Source organism: Physeter macrocephalus, chromosome 8 (assembly GCF_002837175.3).
Source record: "Physeter macrocephalus isolate SW-GA chromosome 8, ASM283717v5, whole genome shotgun sequence".
Taxonomy (NCBI): domain Eukaryota; kingdom Metazoa; phylum Chordata; class Mammalia; order Artiodactyla; family Physeteridae; genus Physeter; species Physeter macrocephalus.
Window position 1 is genome coordinate 153,883,061 of NC_041221.1, and position 24,565 is coordinate 153,907,625.

The 24,565-nt window shown below is 46.1% G+C and overlaps 1 protein-coding gene and 1 pseudogene across 1 annotated transcript in view; both read left to right on the forward strand.

Annotated features, from left to right (window-relative positions):
* LOC102989325 (39S ribosomal protein L30, mitochondrial-like) overlaps positions 1-12,150 on the forward strand; it is a 192,655-nt pseudogene extending 180,505 nt beyond the window's left edge.
* ADRA1B (adrenoceptor alpha 1B) overlaps positions 12,036-24,565 on the forward strand; it is a 65,653-nt gene continuing 53,123 nt past the window's right edge. Inside the window, exon 1 of the mRNA XM_024115810.3 lies at positions 12,036-13,293. Coding sequence (XP_023971578.1) covers positions 12,345-13,293 — 949 coding nt within the window. The 5' untranslated portion in view covers positions 12,036-12,344. The remainder of the gene's footprint in view (positions 13,294-24,565) is intronic.

Here is a 24,565-nt window from a genome sequence, read left to right on the forward strand (position 1 = left end):
GAGAGTGGCATGGACATATATACACTACCAAATGTGAAACAGATAGCTAGTGGGAAGCAGCCGCGTAGCACAGGGAGATCAGCTCGGTGCTTTGTGACCACCTAGAGGGGTGGGATAGGGAGGGTGGGAGGGAGATGCAAGAGGGAGGGGATATGGGGATATATGTATATGTGTAGCTGATTCACTTTGTCATAAAGCAGAAACTGACACACCATTGTAAAGCAATTATACTCGCCAAAAGATGTTAAAAAAATAAAAGAAAATAAATAAAAGAAAATAAAAATGAGCAGAGGACCTGAATAGATGTTTTTCCAAAGAAGATATACAAGTAGCCAACAGACACATGAAAAGATGCTCAGCGTCACTAATCATCAGGGAAATGAAAATCAGAACCACAGTAAGATATCACCTCACACCTGTCAGAGAGCATTGGGATCTTAGGCAAGGGTTAGAATTGAAAGTAAGGGAGGGGTGCATAGAGGAGAATGGATTTCCAACACAGAATTCACTGGAAAGATAGAAAGATTAAAGAAATAGACAGATGATCAAAGAAAGCAAACCTCCTGCTACACAATTTTGCCTGCAAGAAGCTGTGGTTTTAGGGATGGGATTAGATGTTGGGATCAAAAAGGTGGGTCAAAAAGAAGAACCAAAAAAAAAAAAAAAGTCTAAACAGAGAAAGCCCATCGAAGGACAAAAGTTTCACAAATTTTTCTTTCTTTTGACTTTCAGTTAAGGCTGAAATCAACCTGTCCTTTTCATTCACTCATTCATTCTATTGCTCATCTAATAAATATTTATTGAGCACATACAATCCATCAGACAGTGTACTAGCTCCTTGGATGAGCAAAAAGAAACACTGTGCCTGCTCTCATTGAGTATGAAGTCTAGGAAGAGAGGCAGATATTGATCCAATAATCACGTGGAGGAGTGAGTAAACAGAAACCAGGGGCAATGCCATGAAGGAGAGGGACGTGGTTTTCTGAGGGCAGAGAAGAAAGGAGCCTCACCTAGACTGGGCTGGGGAGGGGCATAACAGTCTCCCTGAGGAATTGACCCCTGACTTGAGGTGTGAAGAACCATAGGCCCCTGGCAAGGAATAAGCCATAGCAAATGGAGGCCAAAGTCACTTTTAATGGGTCCAGCCGAGGTAAGACTAGCAATACTGGTAATCAGAAAATCTAAGTTTAAGACGAAGACCCTCCAAGAACCCTCTCTGTGAGACATTTAGCTAAGTCATTTGTACTTTCTGGGCCTCCATTTGATGATCTGTAAAATGGGGACGATAGACTAAAGTGATGTTTCTCAAAATATGATCTGCTGGTCTTCTGCAGTAGAATCATTTGGGTCGCTTGTGAAAAATATTAATTCCTGGACCTCACTTCAGACCTACTGGATCAAAATATCTGTGGCTAGGACCCCAGAATCTACTTTTTTAAGGCTCACTCTAGGTGACTGTTATGCTCAGTAAAGTTTGAGCATCACAGGCTGTGTAGGCAAACTTTTGCCTGCTAAATGGCTCCCTATTTCTTTCTAAATTTCTAGGTTCCCAATGGAGCAGCACCAAGAAGAGGTGAGGTGGGCAGTCCTCCAGACTGAGCAAAGAAACATTCTAAAGTTTTCAGGTGGCAACAAACGTCTGAGCTTTTATACCTGGAGCTGGTCCAACTGTTTTAGGGACAGCTTGACTTGAGAGAAAATAGCTCCAGGCTGAATTATTTTTTCTCTTCACTTTCCACTCCACCCCTGGGATTTACTTGAAAATATATATTCAATGAAGTCTGTTCCCTGCCCTTTTCCCTCCTTTTCTTCTTTCCCTTCTCAGGGATCTGGTTCTCTTCAGTATCGGGGGCCAGTGGAGGTTCACATGGGTCCCCCTTCCTTCCGTGCCTTTCTAGGGCACAAATGGTCAGCCTCTGATATGATGGTTTATAGTCTGTGAGCCTCTTTGGCTTGCTACACAGGGAAAATTCCTGTTGACACTAATTGTACCAGGGACCAAGAATTACAGGCTGAGATCCGGCTGCCTTGCCTGCTGGACCAAGCCATTTCCCTTTCCCTCTGCACAGCAAGCTCACAGCGCCTACTGCCCAAGGCCACCAATAGCCATACTGGCTTGGTCTCCAACCTCACTTTGAGTTCTCTGTGTGAAGAAATATTTCCAGCAAGTACTGGGGTCTCTAGGTGTGGTAGAGACAATCTCACAGGTTGCTTTTCAAAGGCCAGGTATATTATTTCTGCCTACCTGATAGAATTCTTGTATTAAAATGAGATAGTGCATGTAAAGCACATAACACCAGCCTAGCACACAGTAAGCTCTCAACAAATATCAGTTAGCGTTCTTTATATTTTTGTTATTTTTCTAGCCACTGTTTGTTCAGGGGTATTTATAAGGAAAAAAAAAGAAAAAAGAAAGAAATCAGTTATATCAACTGGCAAGTAAAGGGTTGAAAGTGTCATTGAGAGATCAACTAGGAAAATCTGTACCTAAATACTCCAGATACTGAGAAATATGTTGTATGTTAAGACTATACAAAACATCAAAAATGACTAATACTTACGGAGAGCTTTCTAGGTTCTAGGCAAAGTTTCATTTAATCCTCATAATAACTTGATGGGGTATATACTAAATCCCCATTTTACAGATAGACAGAAGCTTAAATAAATGAAGTAAAGTCAAAGTCACAAAGCTAGGAAGTAGCAGCAACTAGAATTTGATCTGATGCTTAAAAAGCTATTTCCTTAGGTCTAACTGATATCTCTCATGCTGTATTTGGAGGCTATATCTGCTCTCTCTCTGTCTCTCTCTCTGTCTCTCTCCCTCTCTCTCTCTCTCTCTCTCTCTGAGATAGACAACAGTTGATTGCCATCATGGGGTCAATAACCTTTGCAGTCCTTAAAGGCAATTATTAGATCAGGTCTCTTCCCCTTCTTCTTGGAAGAATTAAGGCTCAAGCCTGATACAAGCCCTTGATCTCATTTGAGGTTCCCAGGGAGGGGTTAGGAGGAGAGATGCAATCCTCAGATCCAACCAGAGAAGGGCCCGTGTTTGCATTGTGCGATTAGTACACAGACCAAATCAACTTCTGCCTTTCTGACCCATGTCTCTGGCCTGCTGAGGTGCCCAGAAATTTCTGTCATTTTATCAGTGAGGTCAGCCTGCAGCCAAACTTGGGTTATCTGAGAGGTGAAAAGTATCAACTTTGAGTCAAACCACCTCTGTTCTAATCCCAGCTCTGAATAATCTTGAGCAAGTTAATTAATCACTCTTATCCTGTTTCCTCACCTGTAAATTGGAGCCAATAGTGTCTTCCACAAAAGTGCTGTTTGGAGGGTTAAATGAGATGATGCCTGTGAATTAGCTTGACACATGCTTGGTGCATAACTGCACTCACAGTTAATTAACATAGGTGATTCGGAAGAGGGCAGTGCTTACATCTAAATGGATAACACTCCAAAGGATTGGGGAGATATTTGGAAGCCCTTCCAAGAACTTGTAATTCACACCATGCATCTAACTGCGATTATCCCAGGTGCTCCTATCTAGAAGTTTCCACAAAATCTTCCACATACCTTACCCCCAAGCACTTACCAGGGCAGTCCCACAAGAGGCAGAAAACCAAGGCTCCTCCTCCTTCTCCCTTCATCTTTTCACGACTCCCAAGGCAACCTTCAAATTCGTCGTTCTGGCATCCAGTAAACAGTAGAGAAACACTGGGCATTTCCTGTCCCAGCATCCCTCAGGACACAGTAGAGATGGGCAAAGAAAACTGCCTCTTTCTCACATTCCTCCTTCCTTTGCCGTGCCCCGGGGCCTGAAGTGACGTCACACACATTTCCCAAGCATGCCCACCTGCATCCCAGGGTCCTACCCTGTCACCCCTTCCAGAGAAGGCAGAAATCACTCTATGACATCATTCCTTGCCTTGCTCCCCAGGGGCCCAGTCTGTCCTCTCCAAAGCTGGGCTCTAACACTTTGTTCAGATACAATTTTTAGATGCCCCCAAGGAAAAAGGTTCCCACCACTTCCTTTAGACCTTTCTGAACTTGGTGGCCACCACAAGTAATTGGTTCAAAGAACCCAAAAGAGGAAGAGGAAGATTGGAGAAACATGAGACCTATGTCATGTATTTATGTGTTTCCTTATTTAACTCACATCACTGTTCAGTGTCAGGCACAATTCTCTCTATGTCCTCGGACGCACATTCCCGTTATTCATCTTAGACTGTGAACTCTGGGAGGACGAGAAAGGCCAGTGTCCATTTACTTTATTCAGTGCGAGTTCTGCTCCGTGATGAATGGTAAAACACTGGATTAGTTCTGTTGCCCAAGAGTGGAAGAGGTTACACCAAGATAGAGTTAGCAGGAGAGAGGCTCAGCAAACAAAAATAGGAAGTAACAGGGTGGAGATCAATTGATCAAGGGGGCCTGCCAAGAACTTGGCACTGAAGAAGCCCTTATAAGGAATTCAGAAAAAGTGTGGAGTAAAGCAAAATTTCCACAGCTTTCAGTAGATTCTAAATAAGGTCTAGGACCCAAAAAGTTAAAGAGCCACTGGGAAGGGATATCACTTTTTCTTATGAAATTTGGAGGGAAGGGGAATAAGATTAATACATATAAAATTACAGAGAACATCAGTATAATAATAGTGCTACTTTTGGCTGAGTGTTGTTTATGAGCCAGGTCCCAGCCTAAGCATTATAGACTACAGTTCCTTTAATTCTTTCAACCACCTATGTTGTTGGAGATTATCTCAAGAAATAGAAAGGATTATCTCCAGGTCTCAGATGAAAAAATGGAGGCTGAAAGAGTTATGTAGCTTGCCCAAGGTCACACATCTGGTCAGCCAAAGCTAGGATTCAAACTCAGACTCCATGCCAGGCTGCAGAAATTGATAACAGCAGGGGCAAAAAAAAGAGCCATGGGGGCGGAGTCAAATCTCCAGGCTATGGACCCTGGTTCTGCCTTAGGTAAATCCCTTCCCCTTTCTGGGCCTTTGTGTCCCTACATGTAAAATAAGAGAGTTAGACTAGATAAACAAACATTTGATGCAACAATGTTTATAGAACATGCAACAAACATATTCTGTAAAGGTTCAGAGAACAAATATTTTAGGCTTTACAAGACTGTCTCTGTTGCAGCTCCAGAACTCTGCCGGGGTACCGTGAAAGTACCCGTAGACGATACCCAAGCGAATGGGTGTGGCTGTGTTCCAATAAAACTTTATTTACAAAAACAGGCACAAGGCTGGATTTGTTCCATGGGATTATAGCTTGCTGACCCTGGACCAGATGATCTGTAGGGTCCTTCTGAGTCTGACATTTCAGAAGTCCGGGTCCTGATTGTAGCAGTGGAGCCCAGAGGGGCCCGTGCCTTGAAAAGTCAGCTGTACGGAGCCTATTGCCATAACTTTTGTTTTGCCATGTTTTGCTTTAACCTTTGACGGTTTCAACAAGTGTGTTTAGAAAGTAAATCCTGGAAGTGGCAATACAAAGGCAGCTTGGAATAGCTTTAGCCCCAGCAAAATCTCCATCGGTAACATGGACAACTACCTCTGTCTTGTGAAGAGCCTGGTACAAACACAGCTGCGTGCCCACCTTCAAACCATATTGCAACCCAAAGGCCATTTCTTGAGAAATTTGGGGTCCATGACAGATTTCTGGACAAAGTGATGGGCAAAGCCCATGGATGATAAAGGGACAGCCAGAGTCTTTCAGGAAAACGGCATACGCTCCCCTTTGCCCTCAACTCTGCAGCACTGTGTGTTGGTGTTGGTGACCCATTAACCTTGTCCCACAGGAGAAGCTGCTAGGGCATAAGGAAGCAGGGACCCGTTCTTGGTTCCAGACTCAGTAAGCTTTTCACACTCTACGCTTTGGTGCCCTCACACCCCAGCCCCCAATTCAGGGCTCCCAGGCTCTCTCCGAACATGTGATGTGATGTCAGCCCCTGGATGACTTGGCAATTAATCTTCACAAGTTAACTGCACATGGTTGCTCCAAGCTCTCTCTCACTTACCGAGACATGCAGTGCATCTAGAATTTCTGGGCTGGGGGAATCCTTGCTCACCAAAGATTGACACATTATAATTACCAGAGAGAAAAGCAAGTTTGCCCAGAGGGAGCTGAAATCCCTCCCTCCTGGGAGCTTCTGACCTGCTGCCTTTAGAGGAAATGCCTCTAGTGCAGCCAGTGTCCTCTGCTCAGAAGAAAGGGTACTTCTCCTCTCTCCCATCTGGGCTGCAGCAGGGGCAAAAATCCTCCTTCAGGTCCCCAGAGACCCTAGTGTACCTCATGAAGCAGAGGCCTCATACCTCCAATTCTTTTTCCATTTTTAGTGTCATTTACTGGGTACTTTGTATTCCAGCTGTGCCACCTGCCAGCCCTGTGGCCTTGGGCAACCACTCTGAGACTCAGTTTGCTCATCTATACAATGTCAGTAGTAATAGCATCTACCTCATAATATTATTAACAGTATTAAGTCAGAAAATGTACGTAAGGCATTTGGGGCACAATGCTTGCATTGTGGTAAGCACTTAATAACTCACATTATTAAGTGCTGATATTTTCACTATTACTCTGTGCTAGGCACTTTACAAACATTATCACATGTAATCCTCACCTCAGCCCTCTGAGGTAGGCACTGTTATGATCTTCATTTCACAGATGAGGAAACCACAGCTCAGAGTGGTTAAGTGACTTGCCCAAGGACACACAGCTAATAAATTAGTGGACGTGGGACATATACCCAGGTCTGTTTGATGCCAGTGTTCAGACTCTTAGTCACTTTACTATCCCGCCGAAGGTCACATTAGCAGCTATTAAATAAGGAAAGCAGGATTAGACTCCAAGTTGGCTCTCAAATCTTCAGCAGACTGAGTGCTGGCCTGGGAGGCAAGAAAGCCTGACCCAAGGAGCTCCTCTGCAGAACCTTCTCACCCAGATAGCTCTTCTGTCCCATCCCTTCCCTGACCTCTGCCTCGCTCGGGAACCTGATCACATTCTGTCTTCTACTGTAATTTCCTTCTACTGTAATTTCAGGGCTAACCCTGAACCTTCTGCTGCCTTTTTTTTTTTTTTTTTTAGTCTCAGTCTGGTGCAGAGAGAAGGATGCAAGCTTTGGAGTCAGACAATAATGCTTTGAATACCAATGCTGCTTACTCATTGAATGGGCTTGGCCATGTCACAGAACCTCTCTGAACCTCAGTTTCCTCATATGTAAAATTGGGATAATTCCTACCTTGCATTGTTGTAAAGATTTAAGTAAGTGCACATAGAGTACCTAAAACAGTGCCTGCCACATAGTAGGTACTCTCTGAAGGGCACTTTACCAACATCATCATCTCCCATGGCACCTAGCTCAGTGCTAGGTTATTGTTTGCTTGATTTAATTCACCTTTGATTCGCCCGCAGCACCTAGCATGGTCCCTTACACAGAGTAGATGCTCCTGTATACGGCTGGTTGAATTGGAAACTGGAGAGAGCTAGAGAGGGAATACCATGCAAAACTGCATGATCACAGATGACAGATCTCCTCCCACAGGTCCTCTAAACAGATCTCTGAATCTCCCACAGCCTTGGTCTCCCCACGGGTCAAACTCAGTGGCAGCTTCTCCTAGAGGGCTCACAGAAATGGGAGTTTGCAACATCAGAGGTTTCTAATGTAATCAGATAGATAATGAAAAGGTTCTTCTTCCCTGAGCCTCGAGTGAGTCAGAGCTCTGTGCTTGGCTTTGCCCCAGGGAGGACCAAGAAAATGAAATATCGTCTGTATCCTCATGACACCTAAACAAATGGTCATTTCTCTGGGTCAAATATCACCCAGAGGGGTTAAAAGGCATCTCCGGTGAAGGGAGGAAAGGAGCAGCAGGGAAAGGACCATGAGCAAGGTGCTTAGTGAGGTCCTGGTACATGGCTCCCGTTAAGGCTAATATCTGTTTGCTTTATGATGGGATGTTTGTTTTGCTTTCGTGAAAGATGCTGCTAAATGACAACATGTCTGAAATCTACAAGCATTTTGAACCCCTCGATCTGGCTCAATAATCCCTTCCACATCCTGACACCTGAATCAAGACATAAGTTCTCATTTAGGTAACAAACTGTCCTCTTTTGTAACAAATATAAACCACATCTGTATCTCAGACTTGCTCTTTTTTTTCCTGGCCTTTTGCCACTATAGAAAAATGTCAGATAGGCTAAGTTTTCACATTGCAGCTGGTTACTGTGATTATGTAGACACAGCCTCTGTAAATTCAATGGTGTGTTGCTGGCTGTTCAAGAGCTGGTGAAATTAACGCCCAGGGAAGTGGGAAATGGGCCACCACAATTAAAATGTGGACTCAAAACTTGCTCTTCATTCTGCCCCACTCTTTCCCTCCTACATCCCTGTCTTTGTGATAACCACCAGCTTTCTGCCAACCCGCTGGCGTTCTGTTCCTCCTCCCACTCCCCCTTGGGAGTAAACCAGTTCAAGAGAGGCACCATCATCCTAGAATTAAAGATATATGAGGATGGTGGGAGCTGAGTGTATGAGACCCCACTCCCACCACCGCTGTGGGCAATGCATTGCAGAAGGGGCAGCATGGTTGCCTTCAGAGGCCTCTTTATCCAGCAAAGGAAGCTGACCACCTGGAACTAGAAGACCTCAAAAGATCATCTGGCCCAGGCCCTATCTCCAGACAGATCAGAACATGAGCCACCCAGGACCAAGGACCATCTCTCCTCTTCACAAGGACCCCTGGCAGAGGCCTGCCCAAGTTGTCCCTGTCTCACACTCTGCTGTATAAGTCATGAGTAGCTGCCGTGTGTGGCGTCTGTCTGGGGCAGAGGAAGGTGCACCGCTCTGTGGGGCAGGGAAATGGAGTTTGAGAACCAGCTGTGCACCTGACTAGCTGTGGGAGTTTTCCAATTTTCTCTGCCTCCTCGACCACCTCCAAAATGGGAAGATGGGCAAGCAAGAGTTCTGCTAGCTCTTGAAGAGCTAAATCACTCTAAACCAGTGAATCTCTTATTTTAAAATCTTCATATACAACTTAAGCCAGTTTAATTGAAATAGAAAAAGTCATTTTCAGGGCTATCTCTATCACAGATTCCTTAATCTCAGGGAGCTCCTTGAAATTGTGTATTTTGTACATTTGAGAGTCTATAAATCCCTAGATAGGTGTATGATATCCTGCCACCTCCAAATACATATATATATATATATATATATATATATATATATATATATGAGGTTAGGGACCCACCTTTAGGATGGAGAGCTTAAATGTAAATCACCCTGAATGGCTTCCTGGTTCCCCACCCCTGAATACCAGGCTACAGTGATTATCAAGGGCAGGAAGTAGGAAGCCCTAGATGCAGGATTCTGGACGAGAGTGAAAGAAGGCATCAGGCTTTACTTTTTTTTTTTTTTTGCTGTGTAGCATGTGGGATCTTAGTTCCCGGACCAGGGATTGAACCCACGCCCCCTGCATTGGGAGCACGGAGTCTTAACCACTGGATTGCCAGGGAAGTCCCCAGGCTTTACTTTTCAGTCTCCAGCTGTCACTACCCATTGCTCTGCCACATGTCTACTAGCCATACAACCTCAGGAATATACTAACTCTCTCTGAACCATGGTTTTCTCAACTGTCAATGGAGAATGGTATGCTTCTGTTAAAGGTTGTTGTGAAGAATAAAAGAAAATGAGTAAATGCTTGGCTATCAGTGGAAACTCAATAAATGTGAGTTCCCTCCCAGCACTAGTAGCTCAGGTCCCAAAACTGACTACTTGGAAGACAGCTCCATCTATAACAATCAATCCACCCCTACCTCAAATGTAAATTGGCACAGTCACTATGGAAAACAGTAAGGAGGTTCCTCAAAAAATTAAAAATAGAACTACCATATGATCTAGCAATCCCACTTCTGGGTATATATCCAAAGCAAATGAAAAAAGGATTTCATTTGCACTCCCATGTTCTCTGCAGCATTATTCACAAGAGCCACGACATGGAAACAACTTAAATGTCCATCAGCTGATGGATGGATAAAGAAGATGTGGCATATACACACACACACACACACACACACACACACACACACACACATACATACACACAATGGAGTATTATTCAGCCAAGACAAAGAAAGAAATCCCACCATTTGCAGCAACATAGATAAGACTTGAGGGTATTATGCTAAGTGAAATAAGTCAGACAGAGAAAGACAGATACTACATGATATCACTTATATGTGAATCTAGAAGGAAAAAAAAAAGCCTCATAGAAACAGAGTTAGTTAAGTGGTGGTTTCCAGGGGTTGGCTGGGGAGGGGCTGGAGTGGGGAAATGTTGGTCAAATGGTGAAAACTTCCAGTTATAAGATGAATAAGTTCTGGGGATCTAATGTGCAGCATGGTGATTGTAGTTAATAATACTATATCATATACTTGAAAGTTGCTAAGAGAGTAGATCTTAAATGTTCTCACCACAAAAAAAGAAATGGTAATTACATGACATGTTGGCAGTATTAGCTAACACTTTGATGGTAATCATTTTGCAATATATAAGCGTCTCAAATCAACTTACATAATGTTATATGTCAGTTATATCTCAATAAAGCTGGGGGTGAGAATTCACCCCCTTCCTTGCTTCTGGGGGAAAAGTGTGACATAACAGCTAAGTGCTCAACTTTGGATAGACCCGCAGTTGGGTTCAACTCCCAAATTCTCTCCGTGATGGCCATGTGGATTTATGCAGAGTTAAATTTCACTGCACCTTGGTGTCCCATCCACTACATGAAAATGATTATGAGAATAGTCCTTCTTTCGTAGGGTCGTGAGAAAATGCGACAAGTACTTAGCACGCTGTCTGGGACTGGGACATATGGATAAATGTTAACTAACATAAGGCTCTCCCTCGGCATCCTTGGCCATACCGTCTTTCCTAAGTACCATTCACCCACCTTGGGAAGTGTGTCCCTATAGCTGAATGTGCAACATGGAAATCAGGCAGAAAGGGGAAAAGAATTCAACAAATAATCTGGATTCCCCAAGTCCCCTCCCCATTTGCCTGGAGGTCTCTTACCCTATTCCCACCCCCAGATAGCCCACAGTTTGTTCCTCATATCTTTCAGGTCTTGGCTCAAACATCACTTCAGGAAAATCCCGAGCACCCGTGTAAAATTCCAAATGCGCCCCACAGCATTCCACTTCCCCAATCTTGCTTTATTTTCTCTGCTAAACCTGTCAGCATAGGGCGCACCTCAGAATTTGCCTACTTATTTGTTTGTTTGTCTCCCACTAGAATGGAAGCTCCCCAAGGACAGGGGTCTTTGTCTGCTTGGTTCAATTACTCTACCCACAGCGCCTAGAACAGAACCCAGGGCAGACAGGGAGTTCCCAGTTAAAAATCTGTTAAATGAATGAGTGATTGAATGAATGAATGACAAGAAGCTTCCGAGTTTTCTTTTGAGACCAGAGAGGTTTCACAGGGAGGGAAGGATGGGGGTTGGTCTCAGATCTGACTCAAGTCCCTCTCATTTGACTAACTTTGGAATTCTTCCTCTTTTAGGTGCCACGCAAGTTGCAGAGCCCCCTATATCTGAGTGCTGACTCCAGACGCCCCTCACTAAAGGCAAGCACCCCCAGCCCACTTTTGAAACTGCGGAGTGAATAAGAGGAAAAAGAATCCCAGTGGGCCACCTGGGGGGTGGGGGACAGGGGGATCCCCACGCTCAGGTCGCTCTACCCCCACCCCCGCCCCCGCTCCCCCCACCTCTTCCCCTCCCCCTACTGGCCTGCCCTGGGGGAGACGGGGGCGCGGCCCGCCTCCGGGCTGAGCAGGGTGCCGGCGTCGGGGCTGCGGGCGCCTTCGCTGGACCCGCATTGCCCCCTAGTGCCGCGCGGAGTCAGGGCGCCGGGCTCCCCGCCTGATGTCACCGCCGTGCAGTCAGCCCAGAGGCGGCTCATTGAAAGCAGACCCACCTCGGCGCTAGCTGGGCAGAGGCGCCGCTGTCCGCAGAGCCGCCGCGGGCCGGGCAGAGCCGGGCGCCCCCTGCCCCGCCGCCCGCTTCTCCCCGCCGCTCCCCGCGAGCCCGGCCCGGCGCGCCTGACGTGGACCATTAAACTTGGAGCTGCCGCCTCGTCCCCTCTCTCCTCCTCCTCCCTCTGACAGGCGAGCGAGCGGCTCGGTGCAGGCAGGAGACGTGCTGCCGGGCCGGGCTGCCCGGGGGAGATGACTTCTCGCCAGGAGGGCGCCTCTGGGAAGAAGACCACGGGGGAAGCAAAGTTTCAGGGCAGCTGAGGAGCCTTCGCCAGCCCTTCCCAGCCCTGTCACCCCTCTGGCTATGGAGGGCGGACTCTAAAATGAATCCCGATCTGGACACCGGCCACAACACATCAGCACCTGCCCACTGGGGAGAGTTGAAAAATGCCAACTTCACTGGCCCCAACCAGACCTCGAGCAACTCCACACTGCCCCAGCTGGACATCACCAGGGCCATCTCCGTGGGCCTGGTGCTGGGCGCCTTCATCCTCTTTGCCATCGTGGGCAACATCCTAGTCATCTTGTCTGTGGCCTGCAACCGTCACCTGAGGACGCCCACCAACTACTTCATCGTCAACCTGGCCATTGCCGACCTGCTGCTAAGCTTCACCGTGCTGCCCTTCTCCGCGGCCCTGGAGGTGCTCGGCTATTGGGTGCTGGGCCGTATCTTCTGTGACATCTGGGCCGCCGTGGATGTCCTGTGCTGCACAGCCTCCATTTTGAGCCTGTGTGCCATCTCCATCGACCGCTACGTCGGGGTGCGCTACTCTCTGCAGTACCCGTCGCTGGTTACCAGGAGGAAGGCCATCTTGGCACTCCTCAGTGTCTGGGTCTTGTCCACGGTCATCTCCATTGGGCCTCTTCTTGGGTGGAAGGAACCGGCGCCCAATGATGACAAGGAATGTGGGGTCACTGAAGAACCCTTCTACGCCCTCTTCTCCTCCCTGGGCTCCTTCTACATCCCTTTGGCGGTCATTCTGGTCATGTACTGCCGGGTCTACATCGTTGCCAAGAGGACCACCAAGAACCTGGAGGCTGGAGTCATGAAGGAGATGTCCAACTCCAAGGAGCTGACCTTGAGGATCCACTCCAAGAACTTTCACGAGGACACCCTCAGCAGTACCAGGGCCAAGGGCCACAACCCCAGGAGTTCCATAGCTGTCAAACTTTTTAAGTTCTCCCGGGAAAAGAAAGCAGCCAAGACCTTGGGCATTGTAGTTGGTATGTTCATCTTGTGTTGGCTCCCCTTCTTCATCGCTCTACCACTTGGTAAGTTGGGGACTGGCGGAGGGGAACGGGGCATTTTCAGATCTTGGGTTTACTGATGAGCTTACTATAAAGTTTTCTGTGGGTTTTAGTTTTTTATGCAGTCTGTGCGTGTTTGGAGGTTGTGGAATATTGTTTGTTCTGCAAAGGCTTTGCAGATTGGGTAGGTGGCTGAGAACCAACTCGGGTGTTAGTGGAACGCGCTAAGGTACGAGTCACTTGAAATAGAACCTCGGGAGGCAAATCTGGTATGTGCAATGACTCATTCAACAGCCTTGGTTTAATAATTAAAAAGGACACTGAACTTGAACATCACACCAGCGTTATTTCAGTAGTAATCATGTGCCCGCTAAGGCAGCGTCACTAATGCAGCATACAAAATAGTTTGTAGTTACCGCAGACACGGCATTTGGGAAGCAGGGAGACAGCTTGTACACAGAAAGGCAGTTTTCATTCAGCACTTCCAGGGCTTCTGCAGAGATCCACGCTCCTCAAGAGCTTTGCAGAGGCTGCCTTCTCCCCCTCCTTCTTTCACCACTTGCTATCACCTCCACGCACTCCCTCCATTACGAGTTAATAAGAGCATTTTACAGCCTCACAGCCCCAACCAGCCTTTATCTAAAGCTTGAGATTTGAAAGAGAAGGAAGATGGCCAGAGGGTCACACATTCTCAGTTTTCACCCCAAAATATCCCTAACTCTGGTGATTTATGGAATGTCCAGAATTAAATTATAGTTGCCCCTCACCTTCAGCTACCAGACGCCAAGTCCTGCTAGTATGAAACTGAGCCCTTTCTCTCCTATGAAAATGTGCCCGTCTTCTTTTGTTTGGGAGTCCTACTAAGTGAGTTGGTCAAAAGGCTACCTGACTTCCTCTAAGGATGAAGCCAAGGTCTGGGTAGGAGGTAAACCTAGAGGAGGGTACTGTGACATGCTGTCCACACGGCTCAGGAAACACTTGTCCCTTCTCTGAGGCAGTGATCTGCTTTGATTTCTTTTTCTATCCCTGGGGGATACTCCAGAAAATCTATGGAGGGAGGTAATTATGAGAGAGTCATGGGCTGTGATATCAGAAGAGACAACAGCTGCTACTTGCCATGGACCACTAACGCCTACAGTCACACCAGGGGCTCAGTTGGAACCGAACATAAACAAATCCCCGAAGTAACAAAAATCCTAAAGACACACTGCTTCCAAGAGAAAGAGCCAAATGGAAAGAGGGTAAACTGATGTCGGGAGTTTCCATTTGAAAATGATAAAGAAAAACTGTTTAACCTACTCTCCATATTGTCATTTCTAAGGCTAGCTTTCGAGCTAATGCCTTTCAGAAATATTTTCAGCGTGTTAAGTGGAGAGGGTTTGAAGCTCTACCCCAAGTAGTGATCACATCCGCTGCCCAGCTTTCTTTTCTTTCCCAAGGTCTCAGGGTCCTTTTGCAGGCTTGTCCAGTTAAAGTGGATGACAGTTCACACTGCATTGGACCAACCACAAAGATCGTGGTTGCACATGGAGTGATTTGGCCAATAATTAGCCATGTGACCTTGGGCAAATGATGACTTCTCTGTGAGCCTCAGTTTCTTCATCTGCAAAATAGGGCTAATTACTGTTTACTCCATGGGGTTTGCACTAGTGCATGGAAAGGACTTAATACAGTGTCTGGTACACAGCAAATACTCAATGAAAGTTAGCTCTTAGTACTACAAACCAAATCCCAATACTCCCTGCAGCCAAAACTGTGTTTTCTTCTCCATTCAGTTGCCAATACCTGTTATTAAAGGCTCAGAAGGGAACTAGATCTTTTTCCTTTCTTCCTTCTTACCCTGATCCTCAGCCGGCAGAGGCTGTGACCAGAGCATCCTCAGGAAAGACAAAGCCCCAGCAGGATGCAGGAGTGGATCAAAGGTGCAGGCTTTCACTTTAGGTGGCAGGAGAAACAAGTGAAGAGGCTGCCAGCCTGTTGAAATGGAAAGAGTGCTGCTCAGGGGGTCAGGAGCAATCGAGTTATGTATGTGAGCTTTGCCATCGATTAGCTCTGTGAACTTAAGTGTGTTGCTTTACCAGCTGGGCTTCAGGTCTCACTTCCAGGGAACAAGAGGGTTGGACTAGATCAAGGGCTCTCAAACTTCAATAAGGATCAGAATCATTTGTGAAACTAGATAAAAATTCAGCTTCTAACACCTAATGCATAGAGAATCCGAGCCAGTAAATCGGAGAAGTCCCAGGAATCACGTTTAACCAGCTCACCAGGTGATTCTGAAGAGGTGATCCGCAGACCAGGCTTTGAGAAGCACCGGCCAGGGGATCTCTCACCTCCTTTCAGGATCCAGCCTCCTGAACACCAAGGTTTTTAAACGCTGCAAAGGTTAGCACTTCACCACCCACGTGGTGGTGCAGGACGATGTGGCTTCTCTCTGGGTCCTGCTCTTCACACCCACCCTCAGTTTCTTCTCACTTCTACTATTTCAGTTTCCCCCCTCTTTCTGTTCATGCCTTTCTGAGACCTTATCTTCCTAACATCTCAGGTCCTTGGCTTCCATGCCACAGAAAGTGAGATGTTCTTGCCACCCTGATGCTATCAGAGCTTGTTTCTCTTCTCCTTGACTTGAAGACTTCCTGACCAACCGTTATCTCCCGGAGCTCTCCCAGTGTGATGTCCCTGAGCTGAGTCCATCCACATGCTTCTCCCCTGGAAACCCAACCCTTGGCGGGTAAGGAATGTGGACTCCAGGCCTTGAATTTGGGATGGACTTCGAAAGTTACTCAAGAGTTTCAAACAGAGAAGGTGCTTAATTAACATGTTCTTAGTAATTTATCAATAGAAAGAGCATCTGAGCAAAATGGAGATGTGGGCCTCTACTTTGTCCGAGTTCAAATAACACCCAAATAAAAGTAGCATGATGTAGAACAATAACTCCTTTGGAATCTGATGCAGGTTCCAAATTCTAAATTTTCCATGAAAGCCTTTTCACTCAGAAGGGGAGAAAGCAGATCTGGGGGAAGATAGTGTTTGGCAAACAGAGAAGCCCAGGTAGGAGTAAACCTCCATTTGACGATGGACTCCCAGGTGCCTGGATGGCATGAGATTTCTATCGCTGTGTGTGTCTTCTCCGTGGAAGAGGAGGGTTGGTACTCCTCCTGGTTAGGAAGGAAAATAGCCTTGCCCCCTACAGGGTCCTGGTCAGGGGCCCCATTTGTTTTCCTTCCTCTCTTGTTTTTATTTTTGGGAGCGAGGTCGGGCTGCCTGCAGAGACAGGCCTCCCATCTCCTGTGGAGCCCTCCCCACCTGTAACACCCTCCCTATCTCCTCCCCACCCTTTTTCCCTGTGGCCTCAGACCAAGTTGGGCCAGGGACCAGCTCTCACTTACTCAGGAGCAGGGATGGATCCACCAAACAAGGACCTCTTTATTCAGCCCCTGGAATCAGGCCATGGAGGGACAGGAAATAATTGGAATATAATATAGTAGCATTTCTACTTGATGGGCTATGTGCACGGTGTCCAAGCAATCTTCAGCTGCCTGGCATTACAATGAAGGCCAACTCCCACCCGCCTGGTCAGGGTTCAAGAAGTGGCTGGGCTCTTGAGGGATGTGCATTGCACTGGGGCGCAGGGAGATGTGTGGTAGATGGGGGTGCGGGTGGATAGCAGGAAGCGCGGGGCAGCCAACTGGTAGCTGGGCTTGGTGTGTTGTTTCGAAAACACTGGAACCTTGCCTCGCTCCAAATGCTTCTTCCGTCTTTTAAAATGCTGAAAGGCCTCAGGAAGCCATTATTGAACTAACTGCTTTCCCCTCCAAATAAATGGTCAGTTTCAAAGAAACAGTTGTAATCTCTGTAGTACTGGAACCATATCGGAATCCCTCTCTCCATTGATATGTTTCTCCAGTCCTCTCATTCAGATTGGGGCCGATGAATTTCCAGCTCCCACAAGAGCATAAGGGAGGGTGGGGGTCTCAGAGATGACTCAGGACAGAGCCACCCCCGCAGACACACACACGAATCCTCCAGTTCTGAGGTTTCAAAACAAAGGGATTTGAGTTGCTCACAGGGAAATCAATTGGTTTGAGTGAGGGAAAATTTTACACACAGGGAATCCTTCCTAGAAGAGGGAGATCTTACTTCAGGAAAATACATTCAGTCATTTATAAAATCATTAATGAAGACTTCCTAAAGCACCTACTATGTGCTAGGCATTGTATTTAGTCACTGGGTTGTTGAACCAAAGCAAACATGGCCCCTGTGTGCAGGAGGCTCACAGCCTAGTGAGATCCTATTATCATGGAGCACATACTATGTACCAGACATTCTGCTAGGCCCTCTACAGACATTATCTCACTAATCCTCACAGCTACCCTGACAGGGGAAAGTAATTGCTCCCTCTCGACAGTTAAATATACTGAAGCTCAGAGAGGTTAGACTTCTTGCCCAAGGTCACACAGCAAGTAAATGGTAGAGACAAGAATTGAATCTGTGTCTGTCAGAACAGGCACCTACCTGGTCCAGTGCACAAAGATGTCTGACCTTTTTGCTTTCTGGTCCCAACCTGCTCTCATAGCAAATGTTCTCCAGGAACCCCAGAGCCACCTTGTCAAAGCTGATTATCCTACTTCTGTTACAAAACACTGTCTTTCTTCCATTCCCCACTCACCCCTGAAAAAAATTCACTCATCAACTCTCAGGGAAGGTCATCCACATTCTAGCTCAGGGCTCGGCTTTCTCTATACCTCCTGCACTGTGTATGATATGGGTCCCTCAACATTGGGCATTTAGTCATCCCAACCAGGAAGAAAAAGTGGGATCTTGCCCTTCATATGGGGACTTGTTTCCACATCTTTAATCATTCATTCATTCATTCACTGAATAAGTATATATTTACTGGAAGCCTACTAGGTCCAGGCGTCATGCTGGAGATTGTGGAGCAAAGCCGCTGTGTTTCACGTTCTCATAGAATTTAGTTCTAGTGAGGAACACAGGTAATTTGAAAAATACACACATGCAAATAAACATAAATGCAAATCGTGAACAAAAGATTTGAAGAAAAGGGGTATGCTGCTATTAGAATTATACAACAGGGATCGGTATATCACAGGGATCCCTGAGTGGCATTTAGGCAGAACCCTGAACAGTTTGGAGGAGTTAATTCAGTGAAAGGGGCAGGTAGAAGAAGAGAGCTCCAGGCAGAAGGAAGGGCACACCTGAAAGTCCTGAGGGAGGAGCTGGTAGGGAACTACCAGAGCCTGGAGAACAGAGGGGAGGCAGGTGCAAGTCGAGGCTGGAGGTGCAGGCACAGGTTGGGCCATGAGGGGGCTTTGGTGCCACATTAAGGATTTTAGATTTTATGATAAATTGCCGTGGCCAGTACCGAAGGGTTTGAAGCCGACAAGAGATACAATCTGATTATGTGTTTAAAAGATGACTCAGGCAGCTATATGGAGCACAGAGTAGAGATGGGGCAGTTAGGAGGCTGTACTCCCAAGTGAGCGCTGGTGGTAATTTAGACCACGCTGGTAGCAGTGGAGGTGGAGAGAAGTAGACAGATTCAAGGACTTGGGGATGGGTTGGTTATGATACAGAAGAATAAGAGATGTATCTGGAATAGCCCTGAGTTACTGGGTGAAACACAACCAAGATTCCTCCGAGGATCTCCTCAGACCCCATTCATCAGGGCTCATAAGATACCATGCTAGGAATGATACGCTAGACATTCTCATGAGGTGAGTGGACAAAATGTCCCAACCCAAAAACCAGGAGCTATGACCATCAGCAAACCCAGATGCTCATTAGAAACATCTGGCAGGGGACTGCTTTCAAAAGCACAGATTCTTGAGCTCCACCACAGACCTTTGTATCAGAATCTTTCATGATGGGGCCTTGAATCTCAATTTTTAACCAGTTCTCACAGGCATTTATGCCACCAGCATAACACTAGTCCTCCGCATGCCTGGGAACCTGGAATGAACACCCCTTGGAGAACCAGAGTTTGGTTAAACTTCCCCCAGTGCAGCCAGAAACATCCCCAGTCCTGACCAATCCCTCGGGCCAGTCCATACAGAGGAAGGCAGAAGATTGTTAGGAGGGAAGGTGAACTCTTCAAACTAGAGCCTCCCTGGAAAAGGGGAGAAGAATGAGCACTGTGGAAGCAGGTCTTCAATGTAGCAAGCAACACCGCTCAACACTAAATGTTCTGTATAGATTGTAATTCTCACAGCCCCTCTGCAGAGCAAGGATCATCACCCTGTGTCTAGAGTTCAGAGAGGTTGGGTAAATTGCCCAAGGTCACACAGCTAGTAAATGATAGAATCTATTAGACTCCATATTTAGCACTCAATAAACATATGTTATATTATTCTTGTTGTTACTACAGTGCTTCCAGACATTTGTCTGAGGTCTGGTGCCCATGGGTGATAAAATTTTTACTGGCTCATGACAAAATGAAAGAAGAGTTAGGAAAATTCTTTGTTTTTCCAAATGTACTCAATATAAATGACTGTTCTTTTATTCTAAAGACTATGTCCTGTCTATTTTGGGAAACTGAAATAACATTTCTTTAATGGAATGATGGTAATAAGTGATGGTGATAGTCATTGTGTGTGTGTGTGTGTGTGTGTGTGTGTGAGTGTGTGTGTGTGTGTGTGCAGTACTCTACTTGGCAAAATAAAAAGTTGGTAACCCTATGTCTGTCCCCACCAAAAAATTTTTTTGAAATTTTACCATGAGTCTCCTAAAGTCTTAGAATCATGGGAGACACCATGATAGTTAGGCATGATAAATATTTGTGGGAGAAAGCAGGAAGAAAGGGGGAGGGGGATTTATCCTCTCAGTGATGGATAAACAAATTAGCCTCAGCTTTGCCATCAGAGTCAAAGGCGTAGGGCGAAGGGATGTAGGGGAAGGATGATGTGTGTGGAGTCATGCTTGTCAGGTATGATAGGATGGGGGCCATTTGTGGAAGCACCCAGTCCTTCTGAGGTGAAACAGACCACAGAAATGCCAGTGGGCGTGTGTGTAGCTGCAGTGCCATCACAGATGGGCCTATTAAGATCTCTAATGCAGGAGATGCCTTTACTTGAGTATGTGTGGCTCATAAAAATAACTGATGGCCACCAGGCCACAATGGGAAATTGCTTTCTCCCACATCTGCAGGATGTTTCTGCAGTCACTGTGCTCCCTAACCACATCTGATAATAGTAATCCTAACAGCTCCATTTATTAGGTCTTGCCATGTGCCTGGCTTACACCAGGCTAAGGGTGCTTTCTATGCATGCTCTCATTCACTCCTCTCCAGAGGCTTACCAAATGGACACTACTGTTGTCTCCATTTTACAGATGAGGAAACTGAAGTTCAGAGAGGTTGGGTGATTTGCCTCAGGCCACCCAGCTGATTAGTGACAGAACCTGGATTCACATCTAGGCAATCAGATAAATCTAAAGGGTTCATTACTGGGGGTATACTAGGTGTGGGGTTCTGAGCCCTGATTTATGAAAGCCCAAAGAGGCCCTAGGGAAAGCAGAGTCTATTCTGAGAAGATGGAAAGGAAGGGCAAGCGGCTGCCTATTATTCAGCAACCAAAAGGCACCATATCCTGGTGAGAACATAAAGAATATAAAAATAATTGGGTCTTTCCCCTAGCAAGCTAAGTCAAAATTTCTCTTTCTTCTATTATGGGTGCTTTAGATTTTTTTCAGCTTCACAACATATTACGGGTAGTGCCAGATACCTTTAAGGCTTTTATCAAATTTGGGCTTTGGGGTTAAACACATAAAATTTACAATACTTTTTCACAGCCTAATTTCTGGCTGCATACATTTCAGAACTTGATTCACCTCTTCACCACATACGTGTGATCTTGACACCATAGGACTCTCTCCTACCTTGGATCAGCCTCTGGTCCTACCTCTTGATGTCACAAAGGCTGGCATCGTGGACAAGAGAGTATTTCTAGAAGCTGTTTTTCCACTTTGCAGTAACCCTGACTAGTGATAATCTAGCTATACAGAAAGAAAATGCACATATATGTATATAAGAATATACATATATGCACACCATATATGTATATTCAAGAGAACCCAAATGAAATGTATCTTTAACTCTTAGCTAGTTCCAAAAAATGCCTACAGCCCCTATACTAACACCCACATGAAGGGAAATATGGCAGAGGAAAGTTGGAGTGGAATTAGATCGTGGTCCTAACCAGTTGCAAGTAATAGATCTTACTCATGAAAACTTTGCAAAATAATACTACCCAGAGGAGACACGCTGGGATCCCACCCCTGGCTTTGGAGGGTCCCATGAAGAGAGGAGCCCTGAGGTTAAGGAAGTGCCCATGGTCCACCCCAAACACTGCAGGGGTGGCTCTCTCTAGCAGCCTCGTGACTGATGGACTTATGTGTGAACTTCTTGTAAGCAGTGACCGCGTCTTTCCTCTTTGCCTAACACGGGTGCTAGGAGCTCACCTTAACTCAAATTGTTGGCCGTTTCCCCAAATACACCTTACATTTTCCTTACCCTATGTGTTTTTTCATACTCTTCCCTCTGGCAGGAATGCTCTTCCCGTACCCTCTGAACATCCAAATCCTGTCCACCTGTAGACCCCCAGTTTTGTGGACACCTCTCTTAGGAAGTCTTTCCTGGTCCCCACCCCTTTTCCCTGGTGGTGATGGCTGCCTTTATACCTTGTGTACGGTGCTTGTCACCTTTGTTCACGGGAATCAGGACTGACTGGCCCATCTTTAGCAGTGTTACTGGGCTGCAAACCTCTGGAGGAAATGGTCCAGGTTTCACTCATCTTCCTGTCCTCCGTGCCCAGAGACATGTACCTACTAGACTCCCAATAAAAATAGCAATTGCAGCTATGATTCACACAGTATGTGCCAGACTTCATCTACCATTTGAACCTCCCAATAGCCCATCAGATAGGTATTCATGTTCTGCTCACTTTATAAATGAGGAAACAGGCTTAGAGGTTAGGTGACTTGTCCCATTCCTTGAAAATACCACAAGCACGTTGAAACTGCCTTGACTGCTCTTGTGAAACCAAAAGGCCACTGTGGGTCTGGTTATGGGCCCAATGAAGAAAGATGAGATAGATGAAGACCGGAGTGGACCCAAGTTATGAGCTTGAAAATTGGACAGCATCTTCATTCTTCATAAAAGGTTGCAATTCCACCGCCTCTGGGGGAGACCTGTCTATTGCCAGTCGGTCCCCATTTTCCCTCACCTTCTCAGCCCTTGTCACCTGCCTCTCACCTCTGGGAGGGATATGGTCAGAGTTGGTCCCCACAGAAGTAGGAGAGGAGGACACAATTCCGGTGACTTTATAGCAGGGCCTGATTCAGACCTTCAGAAAGGCCCAAGGTATTGAGAAGTGAATGCTGCCCTCACCTCCAAATGTAATTCTAAATTCTCTCTCTCTCTCCCTCTCTCTCTCTCGCTCTCTCTCTCTCTCTCTCTCTCTCACACACACACACACACACACACACACACACACACATGACATACACACACACACACGGCCCTAAAATGAATGGAAGGAAGGCCAACATTCTAATTTATCCCATGAAGTCTACTTTGATTTCTTTAATATCAAAACATTTCCCAAAAAAAGTGAAGGTGTCCAGCTTTGCTAATGCACCAAAGATACACTGGGTCTGTTTGTAGGTGATATAGCATTGCTCTATAATGGGGTGGCCAGACATCCCACTTTGCCTGAGCCAGTCTCCACTTATTTCTGTTACCAAGGGCACTATGATGATTATTGTAACCCTCTCATGTTCTCAAAATGTCTCAATTTGAATGATAAAAGTACCTCGATATTTTAACTCCCGGAGTAAGAGTGTTTACAATGGAACATCCAATGGTGCCTTGGTTTCACTGAGAAGCCTGAGATGGGGGAGGAGAGAGTCTGGCACCCATGGCCTCAGCAGTACAGAGAAAGATTCATAATGAGAGAATGAAGTGAACATTAATTGAAGGAGGAAAGATACAACTTCACGTGTGTGTTTTTTGTGGGAAAAAGGAATTAATGTAAATGTTGGTTGGAAAATTTTAAGTCTTCATTCAGTTAATTTACCCTACTTGCACAAGTGAGTCACTGAGCTGGGATCTGAATCCATGGCTGGCTGACCCTAAATACTTAGATGAGTGAGTCAATGAAGGAGTGGATCCATTTCAGCACAAAGCAGATGGTATGATCTGAATGATGAGTGTCTCCAGAATGAAGAGGAGATGGAAAGAAAGGTGGACCAAAATGATACTGGGGGGAGGAGAAGAAAAGCGAGCTATGTCCTAGGGACTTGTCAGGCTGGAATGATGGTAGGGGAGGGGCATCTTCACCCATTCATCACCCCCCTCCTGACATGACAGAGCGTAGGTCAGCCCATTGTACCGTCCTCACTGGCAGGCTTGTGTTCTTAGATTGTGTCAACAGCACACTCGTGACCACACCCAGGGGCAGCACACGTGAGTCCCCTTTGAGCACTCAAGTGCCCCTCTCTGGTGTGAGCACACAAAGTCTGCTGTAAAAGTCGCACCAATGAACAGTTCATGCCAAAATGTTCAGAAATAGAAAGTCCTAGCACATGCAAGTGGACCATTCCTTTCAGAGCCCCATTTAACTTTTTCCAGGGGTATCTGCGCACAGTGTCTTGCTCCCCTGAAGCTGGGATGCATTTGGGGCTTGGCTTCGCATGCTTTTTTAAATTCTTCTTTAAGATAGAGTTTCCTGCCAAGCTAACACGCATCGCTTTGAGGCTGAGCTCAGCACCCTGGCCATGGCCCAGAAGGAGGTTAAAATAGGACCAAGGGCAAGCCGGGCTCACTGTCATTCACAGGCATGGGCCCCAGGGCTCACGCCACCAGCACAGGGCCGGGCAGAGATCCAGAGAGGCAGCTGGTGGGGGAGGAGGGGGTGCTACCAACTGGAACAAACAAAAAAAATTACATCTCTGATTTATATATTCAGGCCATCAATCACCCCCTGGCATCAAGAGAAAGTGGTACCTGCTTCCAGGTATACCCTCATAGTGTCATTTGTGACTTCTTGTCCCCAGCTCTGCAGACTTTATCTTAAGCAAGAGTTCTTGGGCTTTTTTGTTGCATGGGCCCCTTTGGCAATCTGGTGAAGCCCCTTCTCACAATAGATACATATAATAAGATACATAGGATATCAACGAAAATCAGTTATGTTGAAGTAGCTATTATAATGTTGAAAAAACAAATTTATTGTAGAGTAAAACAATGTTCTTCATTATTAACATATTAAACAAGATCTAGCAGCAA